Source organism: Pseudophryne corroboree, assembly GCF_028390025.1.
Source record: "Pseudophryne corroboree isolate aPseCor3 chromosome 11 unlocalized genomic scaffold, aPseCor3.hap2 SUPER_11_unloc_5, whole genome shotgun sequence".
NCBI classification, from domain to species: Eukaryota; Metazoa; Chordata; class Amphibia; order Anura; family Myobatrachidae; genus Pseudophryne; species Pseudophryne corroboree.
This window is the reverse complement of record NW_026967481.1, coordinates 66,489-90,994: the sequence shown is the minus strand read 5'-3', so window position 1 is coordinate 90,994 and position 24,506 is coordinate 66,489. Positions and strand designations below refer to the sequence as shown.

Sequence of the window (24,506 nt, the reverse complement as noted above, 5' to 3'; positions counted from 1 at the left end):
ATGCAGGTGAGCAGGACTAGGTGTAATCAGCACCGCATCACTGTGATACACAACAGAGACAATGCAGGTGAGCAGGACTAGGTGTAATCAGCACACCATCACTGTGATACACAACAGAGACAATGCAGGTGAGCAGGACTAGGTGTAATCAGCACCGCCATCACTGTGATACACAACAGAGACAATGCAGGAGAGCAGGTCTAGGTGTAATCAGCACACCATCACTGTGATACACAACAGAGACAATGCAGGAGAGCAGGACTAGGTGTAATCAGCACACCATCACTGTGATACACAACAGAGACAATGCAGGAGAGCAGGACTAGGTGTAATCAGCACACCATCACTATGATACACAACAGAGACAATGCAGGAGAGCAGGACTAGGTGTAATCAGCACACCATCACTGTGATACACAACAGAGACAATGCAGGTGAGCAGGACTAGGTGTAATCAGCACACCATCACTGTGATACACAACAGAGACAATGCAGGTGAGCAGGACTAGGTGTAATCAGCACACCATCACTGTGATACACAACAGAGACAATGCAGGAGAGCAGGACTAGGTGTAATCAGCACCACATCACTGTGATACACAACAGAGACAATGCAGGTGAGCAGGACTAGGTGTAATGAGCACCATCACAGTGATACACAACAGAGACAATGCAGGAGAGCAGGACTAGGTGTAATCAGCACACCATCACTGTGATACACAACAGAGACAATGCAGGAGAGCAGGACTAGGTGTAATCAGCACCACATCACTGTGATACACAACAGAGACAATGCAGGTGAGCAGGACTAGGTGTAATCAGCACACCATCACTGTGATACACAACAGAGACAATGCAGGTGAGCAGGACTAGGTGTAATCAGCACCACATCACTGTGATACACAACAGAGACAATGCAGGTGAGCAGGACTAGGTGTAATCAGCACACCATCACTGTGATACACAACAGAGACAATGCAGGTGAGCAGGACTAGGTGTAATCAGCACACCATCACTGTGATACACAACAGAGACAATGCAGGAGAGCAGGACTAGGTGTAATCAGCACCACATCACTGTGATACACAACAGAGACAATGCAGGTGAGCAGGACTAGGTGTAATCAGCACACCATCACTGTGATACACAACAGAGACAATGCAGGAGAGCAGGACTAGGTGTAATCAGCACACCATCACTGTGATACACAACAGAGACAATGCAGGAGAGCAGGGCTAGGTGTAATCAGCACACCATCACTGTGATACACAACAGAGACAATGCAGGAGAGCAGGACTAGGTGTAATCAGCACACCATCACTGTGATACACAACAGAGACAATGCAGGAGAGCAGGACTAGGTGTAATCAGCACACCATCACTGTGATACACAACAGAGACAATGCAGGTGAGCAGGACTAGGTGTAATCAGCACACCATCACTGTGATACACAACAGAGACAATGCAGGAGAGCAGGACTAGGTGTAATCAGCACACCATCACTGTGATACACAACAGAGACAATGCAGGTGAGCAGAACTAGGTGTAATCAGCACACCATCACTGTGATACACAACAGAGACAATGCAGGTGAGCAGGACTAGGTGTAATCAGCACCGCATCACTGTGATACACAACAGAGACAATGCAGGTGAGCAGGACTAGGTGTAATCAGCACCGCATCACTGTGATACACAACAGAGACAATGCAGGTGAGCAGGACTAGGTGTAATCAGCACACCATTACTGTGATACACAACAGAGACAATGCAGGTGAGCAGGACTAGGTGTAATCAGCACACCATCACTGTGATACACAACAGAGACAATGCAGGTGAGCAGGACTAGGTGTAATCAGCACACCATCACTGTGATACACAACAGAGACAATGCAGGTGAGCAGGACTAGGTGTAATCAGCACACCATCACTGTGATACACAACAGAGACAATGCAGGTGAGCAGGACTAGGTGTAATCAGCACGCCATCACTGTGATACACAACAGAGACAATGCAGGAGAGCAGGACTAGGTGTAATCAGCACACCATCACTGTGATACACAACAGAGACAATGCAGGTGAGCAGGACTAGGTGTAATCAGCACACCATCACTGTGATACACAACAGAGACAATGCAGGAGAGCAGGACTAGGTGTAATCAGCACACCATCACTGTGATACACAACAGAGACAATGCAGGAGAGCAGGACTAGGTGTTATCAGCACACCATCACTGTGATACACAACAGAGACAATGCAGGTGAGCAGGTCTAGGTGTAATCAGCACACCATCACTGTGATACACAACAGAGACAATGCAGGTGAGCAGGACTAGGTGTAATCAGCACACCATCACTGTGATACACAACAGAGACAATGCAGGTGAGCAGGACTAGGTGTAATCAGCACACCATCACTGTGATACACAACAGAGACAATGCAGGAGAGCAGGACTAGGTGTAATCAGCACACCATCACTGTGATACACAACAGAGACAATGCAGGTGAGCAGGACTAGGTGTAATCAGCACACCATCACTGTGATACACAACAGAGACAATGCAGGAGAGCAGGACTAGGTGTAATCAGCAGGAAGTAGCTGCAGGCAGGTGGAAAGTGGCAGGCAGGCAGGTGGGTGAGAAGCAGTTGGCAGGAAGCAGCTGCAGATAGGTGGAAAGTGGCAGGCCGGTGGGTGAGAAGCAGTGGGCAGGAAGTAGCTGCAGGCATGTGGGTGAGAAGCAGTGGGCAGGAAGTAGCTGCAGGCAGGTGGGTGAGAAGCAGTGGGCAGGAAGTATCTGCAGGTAGGTGGAAAGCGGCAGGCATGTGGGTGAGAAGCAGTGGGCAGGAAGTAGCTGCAGGCAGGTAGGTGGGTGAGAAGCAATGGGCAGGAAGTAGCTGCAGGCAGGTAGATGGGTAGGAAGTAGCTGCAGGCAGGTGGGTGAGAAGCAGTGGGCAGGAAGTAGCTGCAGGCAGGTGGGTGAGAAGCAGTGGCCAGGAAGTAGCTGCAGGCAGGTGAGTGAGAAGCAGTGGGCAGGAAGTAGCTGCAGGCAGGTAGGTGGGTGAGAAGCAGTGGGCAGGAAGTAGCTGCAGGCAGGTGGGTGAGAAGCAGTAGGCAGGAAGCAGCTGCAGGCAGGTGGGTGAGAAGCAGTGGGCAGGAAGTAGCTGCAGGCAGGTAGATGGGTGAGAAGCAGTGGGCAGGAAGTAGCTGCAGGCAGGTGAGTGAGAAGCAGTGGGCAGGAAGTAGCTGCAGGCAGGTGGGTGAGAAGCAGTGGGCAGGAAGTATCTGCAGGTAGGTGGAAAGCGGCAGGCATGTGGGTGAGAAGCAGTGGGCAGGAAGTAGCTGCAGGCAGGTAGGTGGGTGAGAAGCAATGGGCAGGAAGTAGCTGCAGGCAGGTAGATGGGTAGGAAGTAGCTGCAGGCAGGTGGGTGAGAAGCAGTGGGCAGGAAGTAGCTGCAGGCAGGTGGGTGAGAAGCAGTGGCCAGGAAGTAGCTGCAGGCAGGTGAGTGAGAAGCAGTGGGCAGGAAGTAGCTGCAGGCAGGTAGGTGGGTGAGAAGCAGTGGGCAGGAAGTAGCTGCAGGCAGGTGGGTGAAAAGCAGTGGGCAGGAAGTAGCTGCAGGTAGATGGGTGATAAGCAGTGGGCAGGAATTAGCTGCAGGCAGGTGGGTGAGAAGCAGTGGGCAGGAAGTAGCTGCAGGCAGGTGGGTGAGAAGCAGTGGGCAGGAAGTAGCTGCAGGTAGGTGGAAAGCGGTAGGCATGTGGGTGAGAAGCAGTGGGCAGGAAGCAGCTGCAAGCAGGTGGGTGAGAAGCAGTGGGCAGGAAGTAGCTGCAGGTAGGTGGAAAGCGGCAGGCATGTGGGTGAGAAGCAGTGGGCAGGAAGCAGCTGCAGGCAGGTAGCTGGGTGAGAAGCAGTGGGCAGGAAGTAGCTGCAGGCAGGTAGGTGGGTGAGAAGCAGTGGGCAGGAAGTAGCTGCAGGCAGGTAGATGGGTGAGAAGCAGTGGGCAGGAATTAGCTGCAGGCAGGTAGATGGGTGAGAAGCAGTGGGCAGGAAGTAGCTGCAGAAAGATGGGTGAGAAGCAGTGGGCAGGAAGTAGCTGCAGGCAGGTGGGTGAGAAGCAGTAGGCAGGAAGTAGCTGCAGGCAGGTGGGTGAGAAGCAGTAGGCAGGAAGTAGCTGCAGGCAGGTGGGTGAGAAGCAGTGGGCAGGAAGTAGCTGCAGGTAGGTGGAAAGCGGCAGGCATGTGGGTGAGAAGCAGTGGGCAGGAAGCAGCTGCAGGCAGGTGGGTGAGAAGCAGTGGGCAGGAAGTAGCTGCAGGCAGGTGAGTGAGAAGCAGTGGGCAGGAAGTAGCTGCAGGCAGGTAGGTGGGTGAGAAGCAGTGGGCAGGAAGTAGCTGCAGGCAGGTAGGTGGGTGAGAAGCAGTGGGCAGGAATTAGCTGCAGGCAGGTGGGTGAGAAGCAGTAGGCAGGAAGTAGCTGCAGGCAGGTGGGTGAAAAGCAGTGGGCAGGAAGTAGCTGCAGGTAGGTGGAAAGCGGCAGGCATGTGGGTGAGAAGCAGTGGGCAGGAAGTAGCTGCAGGCAGGTAGATGGGTAGGAAGTAGCTGCAGGCAGGTGGGTGAGAAGCAGTGGGCAGGAAGTAGCTGCAGGAAGATGGGTGAGAAGCAGTGGGCAGGAAGTAGCTGCAGGCAGGTGGGTGAGAAGCAGTAGGCAGGAAGTAGCTGCAGGCAGGTGGGTGAGAAGCAGTAGGCAGGAAGTAGCTGCAGGCAGGTGGGTGAGAAGCAGTGGGCAGGAAGTAGCTGCAGGTAGGCGGAAAGCGGCAGGCATGTGGGTGAGAAGCAGTGGGCAGGAAGCAGCTGCAGGCAGGTGGGTGAGAAGCAGTGGGCAGGAAGTAGCTGCAGGCAGGTGAGTGAGAAGCAGTGGGCAGGAAGTAGCTGCAGCCAGGTAGGTGGGTGAGAAGCAGTGGGCAGGAAGTAGCTGCAGGCAGGTAGGTGGGTGAGAAGCAGTGGGCAGGAAGTAGCTGCAGGCAGGTAGGTGGGTGAGAAGCAGTGGGCAGGAATTAGCTGCAGGCAGGTGGGTGAGAAGCAGTGGGCAGGAAGTAGCTGCAGGCAGGTGGGTGAGAAGCAGTGGGCAGGAAGTAGCTGCAGGTAGGTGGAAAGCGGTAGGCATGTGGGTGAGAAGCAGTGGGCAGGAAGTAGCTGCAGGTAGGTGGAAAGCGGCAGGCATGTGAGTGAGAAGCAGTGGGCAGGAAGCAGCTGCAGGCAGGTGGGTGAGAAGCAGTGGGCAGGAAGTAGCTGCAGGCAGGTGGGTAAGAAGCAGTGGGCAGGAAGTAGCTGCAGGCAGGTGAGTGAGAAGCAGTGGGCAGGAAGTAGCTGCAGGCAGGTGAGTTAGAAGCAGTGGGCAGGAAGTAGCTGCAGGCAGGTGGGTGAGAAGCAGTGGGCAGGAAGTAGCTGCAGGCAGGTGGGTGAGAAGCAGTGGGCAGGAAGTAGCTGCAGGCAGGTGGGTGAGAAGCAGTGGCAGTGGGTTGGACAGTCTATGCAGCTAGATTACAGACTGTTAAAAAAATAAAAAAAATGAAATCACAGAGGGGTCTGGATTTTGTGAGCTGTGAGGTACATTACCCATTTGAAGCATGTACCATAGTTTTTGATTTTAAATAATGGAGGGGGCAAAAATAAAAACAGATAATTTGAAGATTGTGACCAGGAAAAACTGGTGGGTGAGAAGCAGTGGGCAGGAAGTAGCTGCAGGTAGGTGGAAAGCGGTAGGCATGTGGGTGAGAAGCAGTGGGCAGGAAGCAGCTGCAAGCAGGTGGGTGAGAAGCAGTGGGCAGGAAGTAGCTGCAGGTAGGTGGAAAGCGGCAGGCATGTGGGTGAGAAGCAGTGGGCAGGAAGCAGCTGCAGGCAGGTGGGTGAGAAGCAGTGGGCATGAAGTAGCTGCAGGCAGGTAGCTGGGTGAGAAGCAGTGGGCAGGAAGTAGCTGCAGGCAGGTAGGTGGGTGAGAAGCAGTGGGCAGGAAGTAGCTGCAGGCAGGTAGATGGGTGAGAAGCAGTGGGCAGGAATTAGCTGCAGGCAGGTAGATGGGTGAGAAGCAGTGGGCAGGAAGTAGCTGCAGGAAGATGGGTGAGAAGCAGTGGGCAGGAAGTAGCTGCAGGCAGGTGGGTGAGAAGCAGTAGGCAGGAAGTAGCTGCAGGCAGGTGGGTGAGAAGCAGTAGGCAGGAAGTAGCTGCAGGCAGGTGGGTGAGAAGCAGTGGGCAGGAAGTAGCTGCAGGTAGGTGGAAAGCGGCAGGCATGTGGGTGAGAAGCAGTGGGCAGGAAGCAGCTGCAGGCAGGTGGGTGAGAAGCAGTGGGCAGGAAGTAGCTGCAGGCAGGTGAGTGAGAACCAGTGGGCAGGAAGTAGCTGCAGGCAGGTAGGTGGGTGAGAAGCAGTGGGCAGGAAGTAGCTGCAGGCAGGTAGGTGGGTGAGAAGCAGTGGGCAGGAATTAGCTGCAGGCAGGTGGGTGAGAAGCAGTAGGCAGGAAGTAGCTGCAGGCAGGTGGGTGAAAAGCAGTGGGCAGGAAGTAGCTGCAGGTAGGTGGAAAGCGGCAGGCATGTGGGTGAGAAGCAGTGGGCAGGAAGTAGCTGCAGGCAGGTAGATGGGTAGGAAGTAGCTGCAGGCAGGTGGGTGAGAAGCAGTGGGCAGGAAGTAGCTGCAGGCAGGTGGGTGAGAAGCAGTGGGCAGGAAGTAGCTGCAGGCAGGTGAGTGAGAAGCAGTGGGCAGGAAGTAGCTGCAGGCAGGTAGGTGGGTGAGAAGCAGTGGGCAGGAAGTAGCTGCAGGCAGGTGGGTGAGAAGCAGTAGGCAGGAAGTAGCTGCAGGCAGGTGGGTGAGAAGCAGTAGGCAGGAAGTAGCTGCAGGCAGGTGGGTGAGAAGCAGTGGGCAGGAAGTAGCTGCAGGTAGGTGGAAAGCGGCAGGCATGTGGGTGAGAAGCAGTGGGCAGGAAGCAGCTGCAGGCAGGTGGGTGAGAAGCAGTGGGCAGGAAGTAGCTGCAGGCAGGTGAGTGAGAAGCAGTGGGCAGGAAGTAGCTGCAGCCAGGTAGGTGGGTGAGAAGCAGTGGGCAGGAAGTAGCTGCAGGCAGGTAGGTGGGTGAGAAGCAGTGGGCAGGAAGTAGCTGCAGGCAGGTAGGTGGGTGAGAAGCAGTGGGCAGGAATTAGCTGCAGGCAGGTGGGTGAGAAGCAGTGGGCAGGAAGTAGCTGCAGGCAGGTGGGTGAGAAGCAGTGGGCAGGAAGTAGCTGCAGGTAGGTGGAAAGCGGTAGGCATGTGGGTGAGAAGCAGTGGGCAGGAAGTAGCTGCAGGTAGGTGGAAAGCGGCAGGCATGTGAGTGAGAAGCAGTGGGCAGGAAGCAGCTGCAGGCAGGTGGGTGAGAAGCAGTGGGCAGGAAGTAGCTGCAGGCAGGTGGGTAAGAAGCAGTGGGCAGGAAGTAGCTGCAGGCAGGTGAGTGAGAAGCAGTGGGCAGGAAGTAGCTGCAGGCAGGTGAGTTAGAAGCAGTGGGCAGGAAGTAGCTGCAGGCAGGTGGGTGAGAAGCAGTGGGCAGGAAGTAGCTGCAGGCAGGTGGGTGAGAAGCAGTGGGCAGGAAGTAGCTGCAGGCAGGTGGGTGAGAAGCAGTGGCAGTGGGTTGGACAGTCTATGCAGCTAGATTACAGACTGTTAAAAAAATAAAAAAAATGAAATCACAGAGGGGTCTGGATTTTGTGAGCTGTGAGGTACATTACCCATTTGAAGCATGTACCATAGTTTTTGATTTTAAATAATGGAGGGGGCAAAAATAAAAACAGATAATTTGAAGATTGTGACCAGGAAAAACTATGAAAAAAAACAGCGGAAAGACTGCTGGTAACACCTCCCCCTTCTCTCATGTACGTCCCTTCTTCCCTTCCTCCATGTAACACCATACGCCCCGGCTCTCTCTATAGTATGCATCTTGCACGACATGATCTGGTCTATTATTATTTAGAGTTAAGGAATTGGTGTCCCACACTCACAGTGGCTCCAAGGATAATGCGTAGATAGAAACTCAGCGTTTCCGTGTTCTCTTCATAAATCTGCTTCTTCCCCTTTGTGGCCACTTTTCCTTTGGGCTGAAAAGAAATAAAAGTAAAACAGTGATCAACAGTGACAAGAAGTAGCGGATATTGACTGACAGGGACATATAGTGACTGACGGACTGATACTGACTGACAGGGACATATAGTGACTGATACTGACTTATACTGACTGACAGGAACATGTAGTGACTGATGGACTGATACTGACTGATAGGGACATATATTTGGGCAGTACGGATGGTGTAGTGGTTAGCATTACTGCCTGACAGCACTGAGGTCATGGGTTCGGTTCCCACCATGGCTCTAACTGTGCAGAGTTTGTATATTCTCCCCGTACTTACGTGGGTTTCCTCCCACAATCCAAAAATATACTGGTAGTTCAATTGGATTCCAACAAAAATTAACCCTAGTATGAATGTGTGTGCGTGTACATGTGATAGGAAATATAGAGTGTAAGCTCCACTGGGGCAGGGACTGATGTGAATGGCCAGATATTCTCTGTAAAGCGCCGCAGAATATGTGTGCGCTATATAAATAACTAGTAATATCAATATCAATAATAATAATATTATAGTGACTGACACGGACATATAGTAACCGACTGACTGATACTGACTGACAGGGACATATAGTGACTGACAGGGACATATAGTGACTGACAGGGACATATAGTGACTGACGGATTGATACGGATTGTCAGGGACATTGATTTTTCACAATGTTTCACCAGTATTTTTTTTTTTTTTTTTTTAAGGAGGATCCAATTAGATCTCCCGTAGAAAAAAAAAAAAAAAAAAAAAAAAAGAAGGTTCAGTGAAACCTGTGTTTTCGCAGCCGCAGCCTGAGGCAGGTGAAACAAAATCCCTGATAAGCCGCTGCTCATGACAGCTTATCAGGACTAATAGGACAGCCCCCGGTGAAGCAATTACCCATGGTCAAAGACTGCGGGTAATTGGAAACTGTCCTATATGTCACTGTCAGTCACAATCTGATATTATATGTCACTGTCAGCCACTATTTGTTATTATATGTCACTGTCAGCCACTATCTGTTATTATATGTAACTGTCAGCCACAAACTGTTATATGTCACTGTCAGTCACTGTTAATCACTATCTGATATTATTTCACTGTCAGCCACTGTTATTATGTCACTGTCAGCCACTGTTATTATGTCACTGTCAGCCACTCTGTTATTATATGTCACTGTCAATCACTATCTGTTATTATATGTCACTGTCAGCCACTATCTGTTATTATGTCACTGCCAATCACTATCTGTTATTATATGTCACTGTCAGCCACAATCTATTATATGTCACTGTCAGTCACTGTTATGTGTCACTGTCAATCACTATCTGATATTATTTCACTGTCAGCCACTATCTGTTATTATATGTCACTGTCAGCCACTGTTATTATATGTCACTGTCAATCACTATCTGTTATTATATGTCACTGTCAGCCACTATCTGTTATTATATGTCACTGTCAGCCACTATCTGTTATTATATGTCACTGTCAGCCACTATCTGTTATTATATGTCACTGTCAGCCACTGTTATTATATGTTGTCAGTCACTATCTGTTATTATATTTCACCGTCAGCCACTATCTGTTATTATATGTCACTGTCAGCCACAATCTATTATATGTCACTGTCAGTCACTGTTATTATGTGTCACTGTCAATCACTATCTGATATTATATGTCACGGTCAGCCACTGTTATTATATGTCACTGTCAGCCACTATCTGTTATTATATGTCACTGTCAGCCACTGTTATTATATGTCATTGTCAGTCACTATCTGTTATTATATGTCACTGTCAATCACTATCTGATATTATATGTCACTGTCAGCCACTGTTATATGTTACTGTCAATCACTATCTGTTATTATATGTCACTGTCAATCAATATCTGTTATTATGTCACTGTCAATCACTATCTGTTATTATATGTAACTGTCAGCCACAAACGGTTATATGTCAGTGGTTGACAGTGATACAGTAACAGATATTGACTGACAATGACAGGTAATAACAGTGGCTGACAGTGACATATAATATCAGATAGTGATTGACAGTGACATATAATAACAGATTATGGCTGACATGGACATATAATAACAGATAGTGGCTGACCGCATCTGATATTATATGTCACTGTCAGCCACTGTTATTACCTGTCATTGTCAGTCAATATCTGTTACTGTATCACTGTCAACCACTGACATATAACCGTTTGTGGCTGACAGTTACATATAATAACAGATAGTGATTGACAGTGACATAATAACAGATATTGATTGACAGTGACATAATAACAGATAGTGATTGACAGTAACATATATGTCACTGTCAATCAATATCTGTTATTATGTCACTGTCAATCACTATCTGTTATTATATGTAACTGTCAGCCACAAACGGTTATATGTCAGTGGTTGACAGTGATACAGTAACAGATATTGACTGACAATGACAGGTAATAACAGTGGCTGACAGTGACATATAATAGATAGTGGCTGACAGTGACATATAATATCAGATGCTGTCAGCCACTATCTGTTATTATATGTCAATGTCAGTCATAATCTGTTATTATATGTCACTGTCAATCACTATCTGATATTATGTCACTGTCAGCCACAATCTATTATAGGTCACTGTCAGTCACTGTTATTATGTGTCACTGTCAATCACTATCTGTTATATGTAACTGTCAGTCACAATCTGTTATATGTCAGTGGTTGACAGTGATACAGTAACAGATATTGACTGACAATGACATGTAATAACAGTGGCTGACAGTGACATAATAGATAGTGACATATAATATCAGATGCTGTCAGCCACTATCTGTTATTATATGTCAATGTCAGCCATAATCTGTTATTATATGTCACTGTCAATCACTATCTGATATTATATGTCACTGTCAGCCACAATCTATTATATGTCACTGTCAGTCACTGTTATTATGTGTCACTGTCAATCACTATCTGTTATTATATGTAACTGTCAGTCACAATCTGTTATATGTCAGTGGTTGACAGTGATACAGTAACAGATATTGACTGACAATGACATGTAATAACAGTGGCTGACAGTGACATATAATAGATAGTGACATATAATATCAGATGCTGTCAGCCACTATCTGTTATTATATGTCACTGTCAGTCACTATCTGTTATATGTTACTGTCAATCACTATCTGTTATTATTTGTCACTGTCAGCCATAATCTGTTATTATATGTCACTGTCAGCCACTGTTATTATATGTCATTGCCAGTCATATCTGATATTATATGTCACCGTCAATCACTGTTATATGTTACTGTCAATCACTATCTGTTATATGTCACTGTCAGCCACTATCTGATATTATATGTCACTGTCAATCACTATCTGTTATATGTTACTGTCAGTCACTATTAAATGTTACTGTCAGCCACAATCTTATTATATGTTACTTTCAGCCACAATCTTATTATGTCCCTGTCAGTCACTATCTGACATTATATGTCACTGTCAGCCACTGTTATTATATGTCCCTGTCAGTCACTATCCGATATTATATGTCACTGTCAGTCACTATCTATTATTATATGTCACTGTCAGTCACTATCTGATATTATATGTCACTGTCAGTCACTATCTGATATTACATGTCACTGTCAGTCACTATCTGTTATTATATGTCACTGTTGGTCACTATCTGTTATTATATGTCACCGTCAGCCATTGTCGGTCACAGTTAGTCAGTGTCACTTCAGAAAATATACCCCATAGTGACTGACACTGACTGTCATATAGATGACATGCAGTGACTGACACGGACTGACAGTATTCAATTCTTTACACCCCCTTCCACACCCGTTCTGTTTCTGCCAACGGGCGTGGTATAATCATTTCAGCTTGCTACCCCCGGGGTAGTGAGGGCACCCAAACCTTTATGCAGCTACATCGGATTACTATGGGCGCGATATGTGCGATAACGGAGATCACTTTAGGAAGGAGATTGGGCGTGATATATCATTTGAATACCACCAATAGTGACTGACACTGACTGATAGGAACTGACACTGACGGTGACATATACTGACTGACATGTAGTGACTGATTACCCTTTCAGATCTCCTATGCCGGATCTCACCCGGGAATTGGGTCCTTCCCGGGTGGGATCCGGCATTGGAGCCTCTGCGCTGGCTTTCCGGCCCGGCAATATGCCGGGTCGGTTGCCATAGCGGCGAGGGGGTGGAGCTGGCAGCGGGGGGTGGCGCTGGATGATTAGTTCATCTCCGAGCCGCCTCTCCCTATGTAGTAAACGGGTCCCGGGTCACACTGACCGGGAGTCCGTTTACGCTGCCACTGACGGGTTGAATTACCGGGTCAGGCGACTCGGCAATTCTCATGGGGCCTTTTCACATTGCACACTGACCAGTGTCAACCAGGCAATATGTCAGGTCGATACCGGGTTATTTTTGCGATGTGAAAGGGGTATGACACTGACTGATGGGAACGGACACTGGACAGATAAAGACATGTAGTGACTGTCACTGACTGACTGACTGACACCGACTGACTGACATGTAGTGACACCGACTGACTGCCATGTAGTGACACCGACACCGACTGACTGACATGTAGTGACTGACACTGACTTGACTAACCCACAAAATCCGTATTTGTACGGGTTAACGTAAAAATATTAATTAGGCCCATGCCCTCTAATGTTCTGTTTACAACAAGGAGAATGTACTACAATATAAATGTATTATCATTAGTAAAATACAATTCAATGACCTAAAATAAGAATTTACTTACCGATAATTCTATTTCTCATAGTCCGTAGTGGATGCTGGGGACTCCGAAAGGACCATGGGGAATAGCGGCTCCGCAGGAGACAGGGCACAAAGTAAAAGCTTTAGGACTAGCTGGTGTGCACTGGCTCCTCCCCCTATGACCCTCCTCCAAGCCTCAGTTAGGATACTGTGCCCGGACGAGCGTACACAATAAGGAAGGATTTTGAATCCCGGGTAAGACTCATACCAGCCACACCAATCACACCGTATAACTTGTGATCTGAACCCAGTTAACAGCATGATAACAGAAGGAGCCTCTGAAAAGATGGCTCACAACAACAATAACCCGATTTTTGTAACAATAACTATGTACAAGTAATGCAGACAATCCGCACTTGGGATGGGCGCCCAGCATCCACTACGGACTACGAGAAATAGAATTATCGGTAAGTAAATTCTTATTTTCTCTAACGTCCTAGTGGATGCTGGGGACTCCGAAAGGACCATGGGGATTATACCAAAGCTCCCAAACGGGCGGGAGAGTGCGGATGACTCTGCAGCACCGAATGAGAGAACCCCAGGTCCTCCTCAGCCAGGGTATCAAATTTGTAGAATTTAGCAAACGTGTTTGCCCCTGACCAAGTAGCTGCTCGGCAAAATTGTAAAGCCGAGACCCCTCGGGCAGCCGCCCAAGATGAGCCCACTTTCCGTGTGGAATGGGCTTTTACAGATTTTGGCTGTGGCAGGCCTGCCACAGAATGTGCAAGCTGAATTGTACTACAAATCCAACGAGCAATCGTCTGCTTAGAAGCAGGAGCACCCAGCTTGTTGGGTGCACACAGGATAAACAGCGAGTCAGATTTTCTGACTCCAGCCGTCCTGGAAACATATATTTTCAGGGCCCTGACTACGTCCAGCAACTTGGAATCCTCCAAGTCCCTAGTAGCCGCAGGCACCACAATAGGTTGGTTTAAGTGAAATGCTGAAACCACCTTAGGGAGAAATTGAGGACGAGTCCTCAATTCCGCCCTGTCCGAATGGAAAATCAGATAAGGGCTTTTACAGGACAAAGCCGCCAATTCTGACACGCGCCTGGCCCAGGCCAGGGCCAACAGCATGACCACTTTCCATGTGAGATATTTTAACTCCACAGATTTAAGTGGTTCAACCAATGTGACTTTTGGAACCCAAAAAACTACATTGAGATCCCCAAAGTGCCACTGGAGGCACAAAAGGAGGCTGTATATGCAGTTCCCCTTTTACAAACGTCTGAACTTCAGGGACTGAAGCTAGTTCCTTTTGGAAGAAAATTGACAGGGCCGAAATTTGAACCTTAATGGACCCCAATTTCAGGCCCATAGACACTCCTGTTTGCAGGAATGTAGGAATCGACCCAGTTGAATTTCCTCCGTCGGGCCTTACTGGCCTCGCACCACGCAACATATTTTCGCCAAATGCGGTGATAATGTTTTGCGGTTACATCCTTCCTGGCTTTGATCAGGATAGGGATGACTTCATCCGGAATGCCTTTTTTCCTTCAGGATCCGGCGTTCAACCGCCATGCCGTCAAACGCAGCCGCGGTAAGTCTTGGAACAGACAGGGTCCTTGTTGGAGCAGGTCCCTTCTTAGAGGCAGAGGCCACGGATCCTCCGTGAGCATCTCTTGAAGTTCCGGTTACCAAGTCCTTCTTGGCCAATCCGGAGCCACGAATATAGTGCTTACTCCTCTCCATGTTATCAATCTCAGTACCTTGGGTATGAGAGGCAGAGGAGGGAACACATACACTGACTGGTACACCCACAGTGTTACCAGAGCGTCTACAGCTATTGCCTGAGGGTCCCTTGACCTGGCGCAATACCTGTCGAGTTTTTCCCAACGGTTTATAATCATGTGGAAGACTTCTGGGTGAAGTCCCCACTCCCCCGGGTGGAGGTCGTGCTGAGGAAGTCTGCTTCCCAGTTGTCCACTCCTGGAATGAATACTGCTGACAGTGCTAACCCATGATTTTCCGCCCAGCGAAGAATCCTTGCAGCTTCTGTCATTGCCCTTCTGCTTCTTGTGCCACCCTGTCTGTTTACGTGGGTGACTGCCGTGATGTTGTCCGACTGGATCAACACCGGCTGTCCTTGAAGCAGAGGTCTTGCTAAGCTTAGAGCATTGTAAATGTCCCTTAGCTTCAGGATATTTATGTGAAGTGATGTCTCCAGGCTTGACCATAAGTCCTGGATATTCCTTCCCTGTGTGACTGCTCCCCAGCCTCGCAGGCTGGCATCCGTGGTTACCAGGACCCAGTCCTGAATGCCGAATCTGCGGCCCTCTAGAAGATGAGCACTCTGCAACCACCACAGGAGGGACACCCTTGTCCTTGGTGACAGGGTTATCCGCTGATGCATCTGAAGATGCGACCCGGACCATTTGTCCAGCAGGTCCCACTGGAAAGTTCTTGCGTGGAATCTGCCGAATGGGATTGCTTCGTAGGAAGCCACCATTTTACCCAGAACCCTTGTGCATTGATGCACTGAGACTTGGCTCGGTTTGAGGAGGTTCCTGACTAGCTCGGATAACTCCCTGGCTTTCTCCTCCGGGAGAAACACCTTTTTCTGGACTGTGTCCAGGATCATCCCTAGGAACAGAAGACACGTCGTCGGAACCAGCTGCGATTTTGGAATATTGAGAATCCAATCGTGCTGCCGCAACACTACCTGAGATAGTGCTACACCGACCTCCCACTGTTCCCTGGATCTTACCCTTATCAGGGAATCGTCCAAGTAAGGGATAACTAAAATTCCCTTCCTTCGAAGGAATATCATCATTTCGGCCATTACCTTGGTAAAGACCCGGGGTGCCATGGACCATCCCTACGGCAGCGTCTGAACTGATAGTGACAGTTCTGTACCATAAACCTGAGGTACCCTTGGTGAGAAGGGTAAATTTTGACATGAAGGTAAGCATCCTTGATGTCCCGAGACATCATGTAGTCCCCTTCTTCCAGGTTCGCAATCACTGCTCTGAGTGACTTAATCTTGAATTTGAACCTCTGTATGTAAGTGTTCAAAGATTTTAGAATCGGTCTCACCGAGCCGTCTGGCTTCGGTACCACAATAGTGTGGAATAATACCCCGTTCCCTGTTGCAGGAGGGGTACCTTGATTATCACCTGCTGGGAATACAGCTTGTGAATGGCTTCCAAAACTGCCTCACTGTCAGAGGGAGACGTCGGTAAAGTCGACTTTTGGAAACGGCGAGGGGGAGACGTCTCGAATTCAAATATGTACCCCTGAGATATTACCTGAAGGATCCAGGGGTCTACTTGCGAGTGAGCCCACTGCGCACAGAAATTCATTGAGAACGGGCCCCCACCGTGCCTGAGCTTGTAAAGCCCTAGCGTCATACTGAGGGCTTGGCAGAGGCGGGAAAGGGTTTCTGTTTCTGGGAACTGGCTGATCTCTGCAGCCTTTTTCCTCTCCCTCTGTCACGAGCAGAAAAGAGGAACCTTTTGTCCGCTTGCCAACAAAGGACTGCGCCTGATAATACGGCGTCTTATTTTGAGAGGCGACCTGGGGTACAAACGTGGATTTCCCAGCTGTTGCCGTGGCCACCAGGTCTAAAAGACCGACCCCAAATGTCCCCTTTCAAAGGCAATACTTCCAAATGCCGTTTGGAATCCGCATCACCTGACCATTTTACTGGTAGAATTGGACAACGCACTTATACTTGATGCCAGTCGGCAATTATTCCGCTGTGCATCATGCATATATAGAAATGCATCTTTTAAATGCTCTATAGGCAATAATATACTATCCTTATCTAGGATATCAATATTTCCAGTCAGGGAATCCGACCAAGCCAACCCAGCACTGCACCTCCAGGCTGAGGCGATAGCTGGTCGCAGTATAACACCAGTATGTGTGTAAATACCTTCTTTTAAACTTTTACTCTAAGCAGCTCAGGAGAGCCACCTAGATTGCACCCTTCTCGTTCGGGCACAAAATCTTAACTGAGGCTTGGAGGAGGGTCATAGGGGGAGGAGCCAGTGCACACCAGCTAGTCCTAAAGCTTTTACTTTGTGCCCAGTCTCCTGCGGAGCCGCTATTCCCCATGGTCCTTTCGGAGTCCCCAGCATCCACTAGGACGTTAGAGAAATATAAATACACCAACATCAGACTAAAGCAGAGGGTCCATGTTCTGTATAGAAATCAGCTGCCAACTTAAATGAAACCAATAGGACCTTAGAGGTATCCTGTGGGGTTCCGGTATGAATGGTCGACCATGTGAACGGATACCATCCTGTGGGACTAGGGAGGTTAAATCAGAGTTGTTAGCAAAGGAAAAAAGCACACTAATGGGCAAAACCATGTGCACTGCAAATGGGGCAGATGTAACATGTGCAGTGCAGGTGGGGCAGATGTAACATGTGCAGAGACAGTTAGATTTGGGTGGGGTGTGTTCAAACTGAAATATAAATTGCAGTGTAAAAATAAAGCAGCCAGTATTTACCCTGCACAGAAACAATATAACCCACCCAAATCTAACTCTCTGCACATGTTACATCTGCCACACCTGCAGTGCAGACCAACATCTAACTCTCTCTGCACATGTTACATCTGCCCCACCTGCACTGTACATGGTTTTACCCAAGTAAAGTAAGTACTTTTTTGGTTTGCGAACAACTCTGAATAACTCTCAGAGCGCATGCAGCAACAGACCGATAATGTTCTGCAATACTCGTATGTCAGAGGTTCCCAAACTCCGCCATTACAGTTTAGGTTTTAAGGAAATCCATGCTTGGGCCTAGATGGTTAAATCAAATTGACCTGTGCTCAAGCATGGCTATCCTTAAAACCTAGACTGTAATGGCAGTGTTTGGGAACCTCTGCTATATATACATATATATTTATATGTATAGAAATAGAATACCTTCTTTCTGGGTCCCTGAGTGACGCTGATCCCATAGCTGTGTATATATCCCTGACTTTGTGCAAGTGTACCTAGAAGAATTGATACTAGTTTGAAGGCAAAGGGTGGTCACACCAAATTTGATTTGATTTAAGATTTTTCTTCTGTTCATTCACTTTGCATTTTGGTAATTGATAAAAATAAACTATTAACACGTCTATTTTTTAAAGCTTTTTTACATTTGCAGCATTTTTTCCACACCTGCCTAATACTTTTGCTCAGTACTGTACATAAATAATAGGATTTTAATTACCTACCGGTAAATCCTTTTCTCGTAGTCCGTAGGGGATACTGGGAATCCATTTAGTACCATGGGGTATAGACGGGTCCACTTGGAGCCTTGGGCACTTTAAGAATCTGATAGTGTGCGCTGGCTCCTCCCTCTATGCCCCTCCTACCAGACTCAGTCTAGGAAACCGTGCCCGAGAAGACAGACATACAATGTGGTAAGATTCCGAACCAGCACACACAGACCAAGAGGAAAGCCATGCTAACCAAACATGAAACCAGGAACAGCAACAGCTGAACCAACCAGAATACTTAACCAAGTAACAGTGCAGGAAGAACGAAGCACCGGGCGGGCGCCCAGTATCCTCTACAGACTACGAGAAAAGAATTTACCGGTAGGTAATTAAAATCCTATTTTCGTTTACGTCCTTGGGGATACTGGGAATCCATTCAGTACCATAGGGAAGTACTAAAGCTCCCAAACTGGGTGGGAGAGTGCTGAGGTTCCTGCAGAACTGACTTACCAAACTGAACGTCCTCAGAGGCCAAAGTATTGAACTTGTAAAACTTTGCAAACGTGTTCGAACCCGACCAAGTAGTCGCTCGGCAGAGCTGTAAAGCCGAGACACCCCGGGCAGCCGCCCAAGAAGAACCCACCGACCTAGTAGAGTGGGCCTGTACAGATTTTGGAGCCGGCAATCCTGCTGTGGAATAAGCATGCTGAAAAGGGAGACTGGTCCAGCATGCAATAGACTGCTTTGAAGCAGGACAACCAATCTTATTGGGATCATAAAGAACAAACAGCGAGTCAGATTTCCTGTGACGAGCTGTTCTTTTCACATACACCTTCAAAGCCCTCACAACATACAAAGACTTTGAAGTAGCAGAGGTGTCCGTAACAGCCAGAACCGCAATAGGTTGGTTGATGTGAAACATGGACACCACTTTAGGAAGAAATTGCTGACGAGTTCCGAGTTCAGCTCTGTACTCATGGAAAATTAAGTAGGGGCTCTTGTGAGACAACGCCCCCAGCTCCGACACACGTCTTGCTGAAGCCAAGGCCAACAGTGTGACAGTCTTCCACATAAGATATTTTACTTCAACCTCCTGTAACGGTTCAAACCAGTCTGACTGGAGTAACTGCAGCGCCACATTGAGATTCGAAGGTGCCGTGGGGGGCACAAAGGGAGGCTGGATGTGCAGAACACCTTTCAAGAACGTCTGGACCTCAGGGAGAGAAGCCTATTGTTGCTGAAAGTAAATAGACAAGGCCGAAATCTGCACTTTAATGGAACTTAGGCGAAGGCCCACATACACTCCCGACTGCAGAAAAAGCAGGAAACGTTCCAGAAGAAATTCCACCGCAGAATATTGTTTGCTCTCACACCAAGAGACATACTTCTTCCAGATACGATGGTAATGTTTAGACGTTACCCCATTCCTCGCTTGGATCATAGTCAGGATAACCCTGTAAGGAATCCCTCTCCTGGCTAGAATCAGCCGTTCAACTTCCATGCCGTTAAATGTAGCCATGGTAAGTCTTGATAGATGAACGGGCCCTGTTGCAGAAGATCCTCGCGAAGAGGTAGACCAGCATCTCGAGATGATCAACGTACCAGGCCCTTCGAGGCCAGTCCGGAGCAATGAGGATTGCTTGAACCTTTTCCCTTTTTATTCTCTTTAGAATTCTTAAGACCAGAGGAAGTGGAGGAAACACGTACACCAGCTGGTAGACCCACGGTGTTGTCAGAGCGTCTACCGCTACTGCTTGTGGGTCTCTCGACCTGGAAATATACCGCTTGAGCTTCTTGTTGAGTCGAGAGGCCATCATGTCAATTTGTGGATCTCCCCACCGACATGTCAACCACCAGAACACCTCCGGGTGGAGGCCCCACTCCTCCGGGTGTAGGTCGTGTCTGCTGAGGAAGTCTGCTTCCCAGCTGTCTACTCCCGGAATGAAGACCGCCGACAACGCCATGGCGTGTTTTTCCGGCCAGAGGAGAATTTTGGACACCTCTGACATTGCTGCTCTACTTTTCGTTCTGCCCTGTCGGTTTATGTACGTTACCGCCGTCACATTTTGTCCGACTGGACTTGAATGGCCTGATCCAAGGTAGAGATGAGGCCTATAGAAGGGCGCTGTAGACAGCCCTGAGTTCCAAGATGTTTATCGGAAGGACCATCTTTCTTGAAACTACACCCCCTGGGTAACTGCTCCCCATCCTCTGAGGCTTGCGTCTGTGGTTAGCAGAATCCAATTCTGAATCCCGAACCTCCGCCCCTCGACGAGGTGAGAAGTCTGTAGCCACCACAGAAGGGAGATCCTGACTCTTGGTGACAGACAGATCCTCTGGTGCATGTGAAGATGCGATCCGGACCATTTGTCCAATAGATTGAGCTGGAAGGGCCTCGCATGAAACCTTCTATACTGAAGCGCCTTGAAAGAGGCCACTATTTTCCCCAGAAGGCGAATGCGCAGATGCACCGAGATCCGGGTCTGCTTCAGGACAGCCCGAACCAGCGACGGGATTCCCATAGCCTTCTCCAAGGGAAAGAACACTCTCTGAGACTCTGTGTCCAGTATCATTCTCAGAAAAGGAAGCCTCTGCGTCGGTTCCATGTGAGATTTTGGGAAGTTCAGAATCCACCTGTGATCCAGGAGTAGTGTGGTTGAGAGGCCAATGCTGGCCTTTATCAGAAGATCGTCCAGGTATGGAATTATGTTCACTCCCTATTTGCGGAGTAGAAACATCATCTCTGCCATCACTTTGGTGAATACTCTTGGTGCCATGGAGAGACCAAATGGCAGGGCCTGAAACTGGTAGTGACAGTCATGCAGTGCAAACCGTAGATAAGCCTGATGAGCCGGCCAGATCGGAATGTGAAGGTACACATCCTTGATATCCAGAGACACCAAGAACTCCCCCTCCTCCAGACCCGAGATCACCGCTCCCAGAGACTCCATCTTGAATTTGAACACTTGTAAGTACGGGTTCAACGACTTGAGGTTCAAAATCGGTCCCACCGAACCGTCCAGTTTCGGTACTACAAACAAGTTGGAATAATACCCCTTGTTTTGCAGATGAGGTGGAACTGGAACAATGACCTGAGTCTTTACCAGTTTTTGAATGGCATCCTGTAAAGTTATACTTGCTTCCTGTGAAACTGATAAGCCTGGTTTGAAGAATCTGTGAGATGGGAGCTCCTGAAACTCCAGTCTGTAGCCCTCGGAAACGAGATCTATGACCCAGGGATCCTGGCACGAACCTGTCCAGATGTGACTGAAGAATTTTAGCCGGGCTCCAACCTGACAGACCTCCAGGCATCACGGCCCACCGTCATGCTGAAGGCTTTGAGGAAGCAGAGCTTGAGCTCTGTTCCTGCGCACTGGCAGTTGCTTGTTTGCGTGGTTTACCTCTAGTGGCTGTAGAAGAACCTCTGGCTTTTCCATTAAACTTGGTAGTCCGAAAAGGACTGTAGATTAGGTCCTGAGTAGGCTTTCCTGGCTGGGGGAGCTGCAGAAGGAAGATATGTAGACTTTGGAGATCCATTTGTGTAGTTCATCTCCAAATAAAGGCCTCTCCTGTGAAGGGTGGCCCTCCACGCCTTTCCTGGAGTCCACGTCAGCTGTCCACTGGCATAGCCATAAGCCTCTGCATGCTGACACTGCCATAGCTGTGGTGCGTGCATTAAGCAAGCCTATTTCTTTTTTTGGCTTCCACCATAAAGTTTGCAGAGTCCTGTATATGTTGCAGGAGTAAAATAGTCTCCCCTCGGGGCAAGGAATCTAACCCCTCAATTAGGTTACCCAAAGATTTGGCAATGGCCTTCGTGATCCACCCACATGCTATAGGGGGTCTACGGGCCACCAAATCAGCTGTGTACAAGGATTTGAGTGTAGTCTCAATTCTACGATCAGAAGTGTCTTTTAGGGAGGCTGCACCCGGGAAAGGCAATACAATTTTTCGTGACAGCCTGGATATTGATGGATCCGCTATCGGTGGATTTTCCCATTTTTTCCCTATCCTCAAGAGGAAAAGGAAAAGATGATAGGAAATTTCAAATACCTAAAAGGTTGCTATCAGGATTAACCCACAGTTCTTCAAACAGGGTATTCAATTCCTTTGACACAAGAAAAGTGACTGAGGATTTATTTTTTATATTAAAATAAGATTCCTCACTCTCCTCTGACACCTTGGCCCTCATTCCGAGTTGGTCGCTCGCTACCTGCTTTTAGCAGCAGTGCAAACGCTAAGCCGCCACCCTCTGGGAGTGTATCTTAGCAGAAGTGCGAACGAAAGGATCGCAGCGCTGCTACAAAAAAAAAAAAAAAAAAAAGTGTGCAGTTTCTGAGTAGCTCGAGACCTACTCCTAGCTTGCGATCACTTCAAACTATTTAGTTCCTGTTTTGACGTCACAAACACGCCCTGCGTTCGGCCAGCCACGCCTATGTTTCCCCAGCCACTCCTGTGTTTTTATCTGGCACGCCTGCGTTTTTACACACACTCCCCGAAAACGGTCAGTTACCACCCAGAAACACCCACTTTCTGTCAATCACTCTGCGGCCAGCAGTGCGACTGATAAGCGTCGCTAGAGCTTGTGTAAAACGGCATCGGCTTTTGTGAAAGTACATTGCGCGTGCACACTGAGCCGCATATGCATGCGCAGAAGTGCCGATTTATAGCCTGATCGCTGCGCTGGGAACAACGGCAACTAGCGATCAACTCGGAATGAGGGCCCTTATCAGGAATATGCAGAACTTCTATGATAGCCTCTATGAGAGCCTATTCCCTGTGACAGAGTAGCCTCCCCCACCTCTGAGTCCACCTCCCCTACTCCGTGTCTGACCCTTCATCATCAGACTGCAGGATATGGGCCAAAGTACGTTTTTGCGGACAAATGGCAGGGGACTGAGACACTGGTTTGGGTACTGAGTCTCTATTCATAAACTCAGTCACAGAATGTCCTAAGTATTGCGTCTCTTTCTTATTGCGGGACAATTTAGTAGAAATATTGGAAATCATTCCCCTAATGGAGTCCAGCCATGCTGGCACTGCCTTGCTAGCCTGGGAAGGTATACTGCACTGAGTACACTGCAGTGAACCCCCTGGAGAAGAGGAACACTGTGCCTTACATGAAACACACTCTTTGTCTGACATACTGTGACAGCACACACACATACACACAAAGAGGCTAAATGCACAATTAACCCGCAGGAGACATGGGCACTTTAAGAAAGAATTTAGGTTCTGGTATGCACTGGCTCCTCCCTCTATGCCCCTCCTCCAGACCTCAGTTAGAGAAACTGTGCCCAGAAGAGCTGACAGTACAAGGAAAGGATTTTGGTAATACAGAGCAAGATTCATACCAGCCACACCGTATAACATGTGATAACAACCAGTTAACAGTATGACAAAAAACAGAGCATCAGGTCCAACCCTGATGCAACCATAACTATATACAAGTATTGCAGAAGAAGTCCGCACTTGGAACGGGCGCCCAGCATCCACTACGGACTACGAGAAATAAATTTACCGGTAAGCAAAATCTTATTTTCTCTAACGTCCTAGTGGATGCTGGGGACTCCGTAAGGACCATGGGGATTATACCAAAGCTCCCAAACGGGCGGGAGAGTGCGGATGACTCTGCAGCACCGATTGAGCAAACACTAGGTCCTCCTCAGCCAGGGTATCAAACTTGTAGAACTTTGCAAAAGTGTTTGAACCTGACCAAGTAGCCGCTCGGCAAAGCTGTAATGCCGAGACCCCTCGGGCAGCCGCCCAAGAGGAGCTCACCTTCCTAGTGGAATGGGCCTTAACGGATTTTGGCAGCGGCAATCCAGCCGCAGAATGAGCCTGCTGAATCGTGTTACAGATCCAGCGAGCAATAGTTTGCTTTGAAGCAGGAGCACCAAGCTTGTTGGAAGCATACAGGATAAACAAAGACTCTGTTTTCCTGACCCTAGCCGTTCTGGCTACATAAACCTTCAAAGCCCTGACCACAATCCTCCAAGTCAGTAGTAGCCACAGGCACCACAATAGGTTGGTTTATATGAAAGGATGAAACCACTTTTCGGTAGGAATTGTGGACGGGTCCGCAATTCTGCTCTATCCGCATGGAAAACCAGATAGGGGCTTTTATGTGACAAAGCCGCCAACTCTGACACACGCCTAGCCGAAGCCAAGGCTAATAGCATGACCACCTTCCACGTGAGATATTTCAACTCCACCGTTTTGAGTGGTTCAAACCAGTGGGATTTCAGGAAACTCAACACCACGTTAAGATCCCAAGGTGCCACTGGAGGCACAAAAGGGGGCTAAATATGCAGCACTCCCTTTACAAACGTCTGAACTTCAGGTAGAGAAGCCAACTCTTTCTGAAAGAAAATGGATAGGGCCGAAATCTGGACCTTAATGGAACCCAATTTTAGTCCCAA

At 48.5% G+C, this 24,506-nt stretch overlaps 1 protein-coding gene across 1 annotated transcript in view; it reads right to left on the bottom strand.

Moving 5' to 3' along the window:
- TMEM208 (transmembrane protein 208) overlaps positions 1-24,506 on the bottom strand; it is a 178,104-nt gene that overhangs the window by 141,576 nt on the left and 12,022 nt on the right. Inside the window, exon 2 of the mRNA XM_063948700.1 lies at positions 8,011-8,106. Coding sequence (XP_063804770.1) covers positions 8,011-8,106 — 96 coding nt within the window. The remainder of the gene's footprint in view (positions 1-8,010; positions 8,107-24,506) is intronic.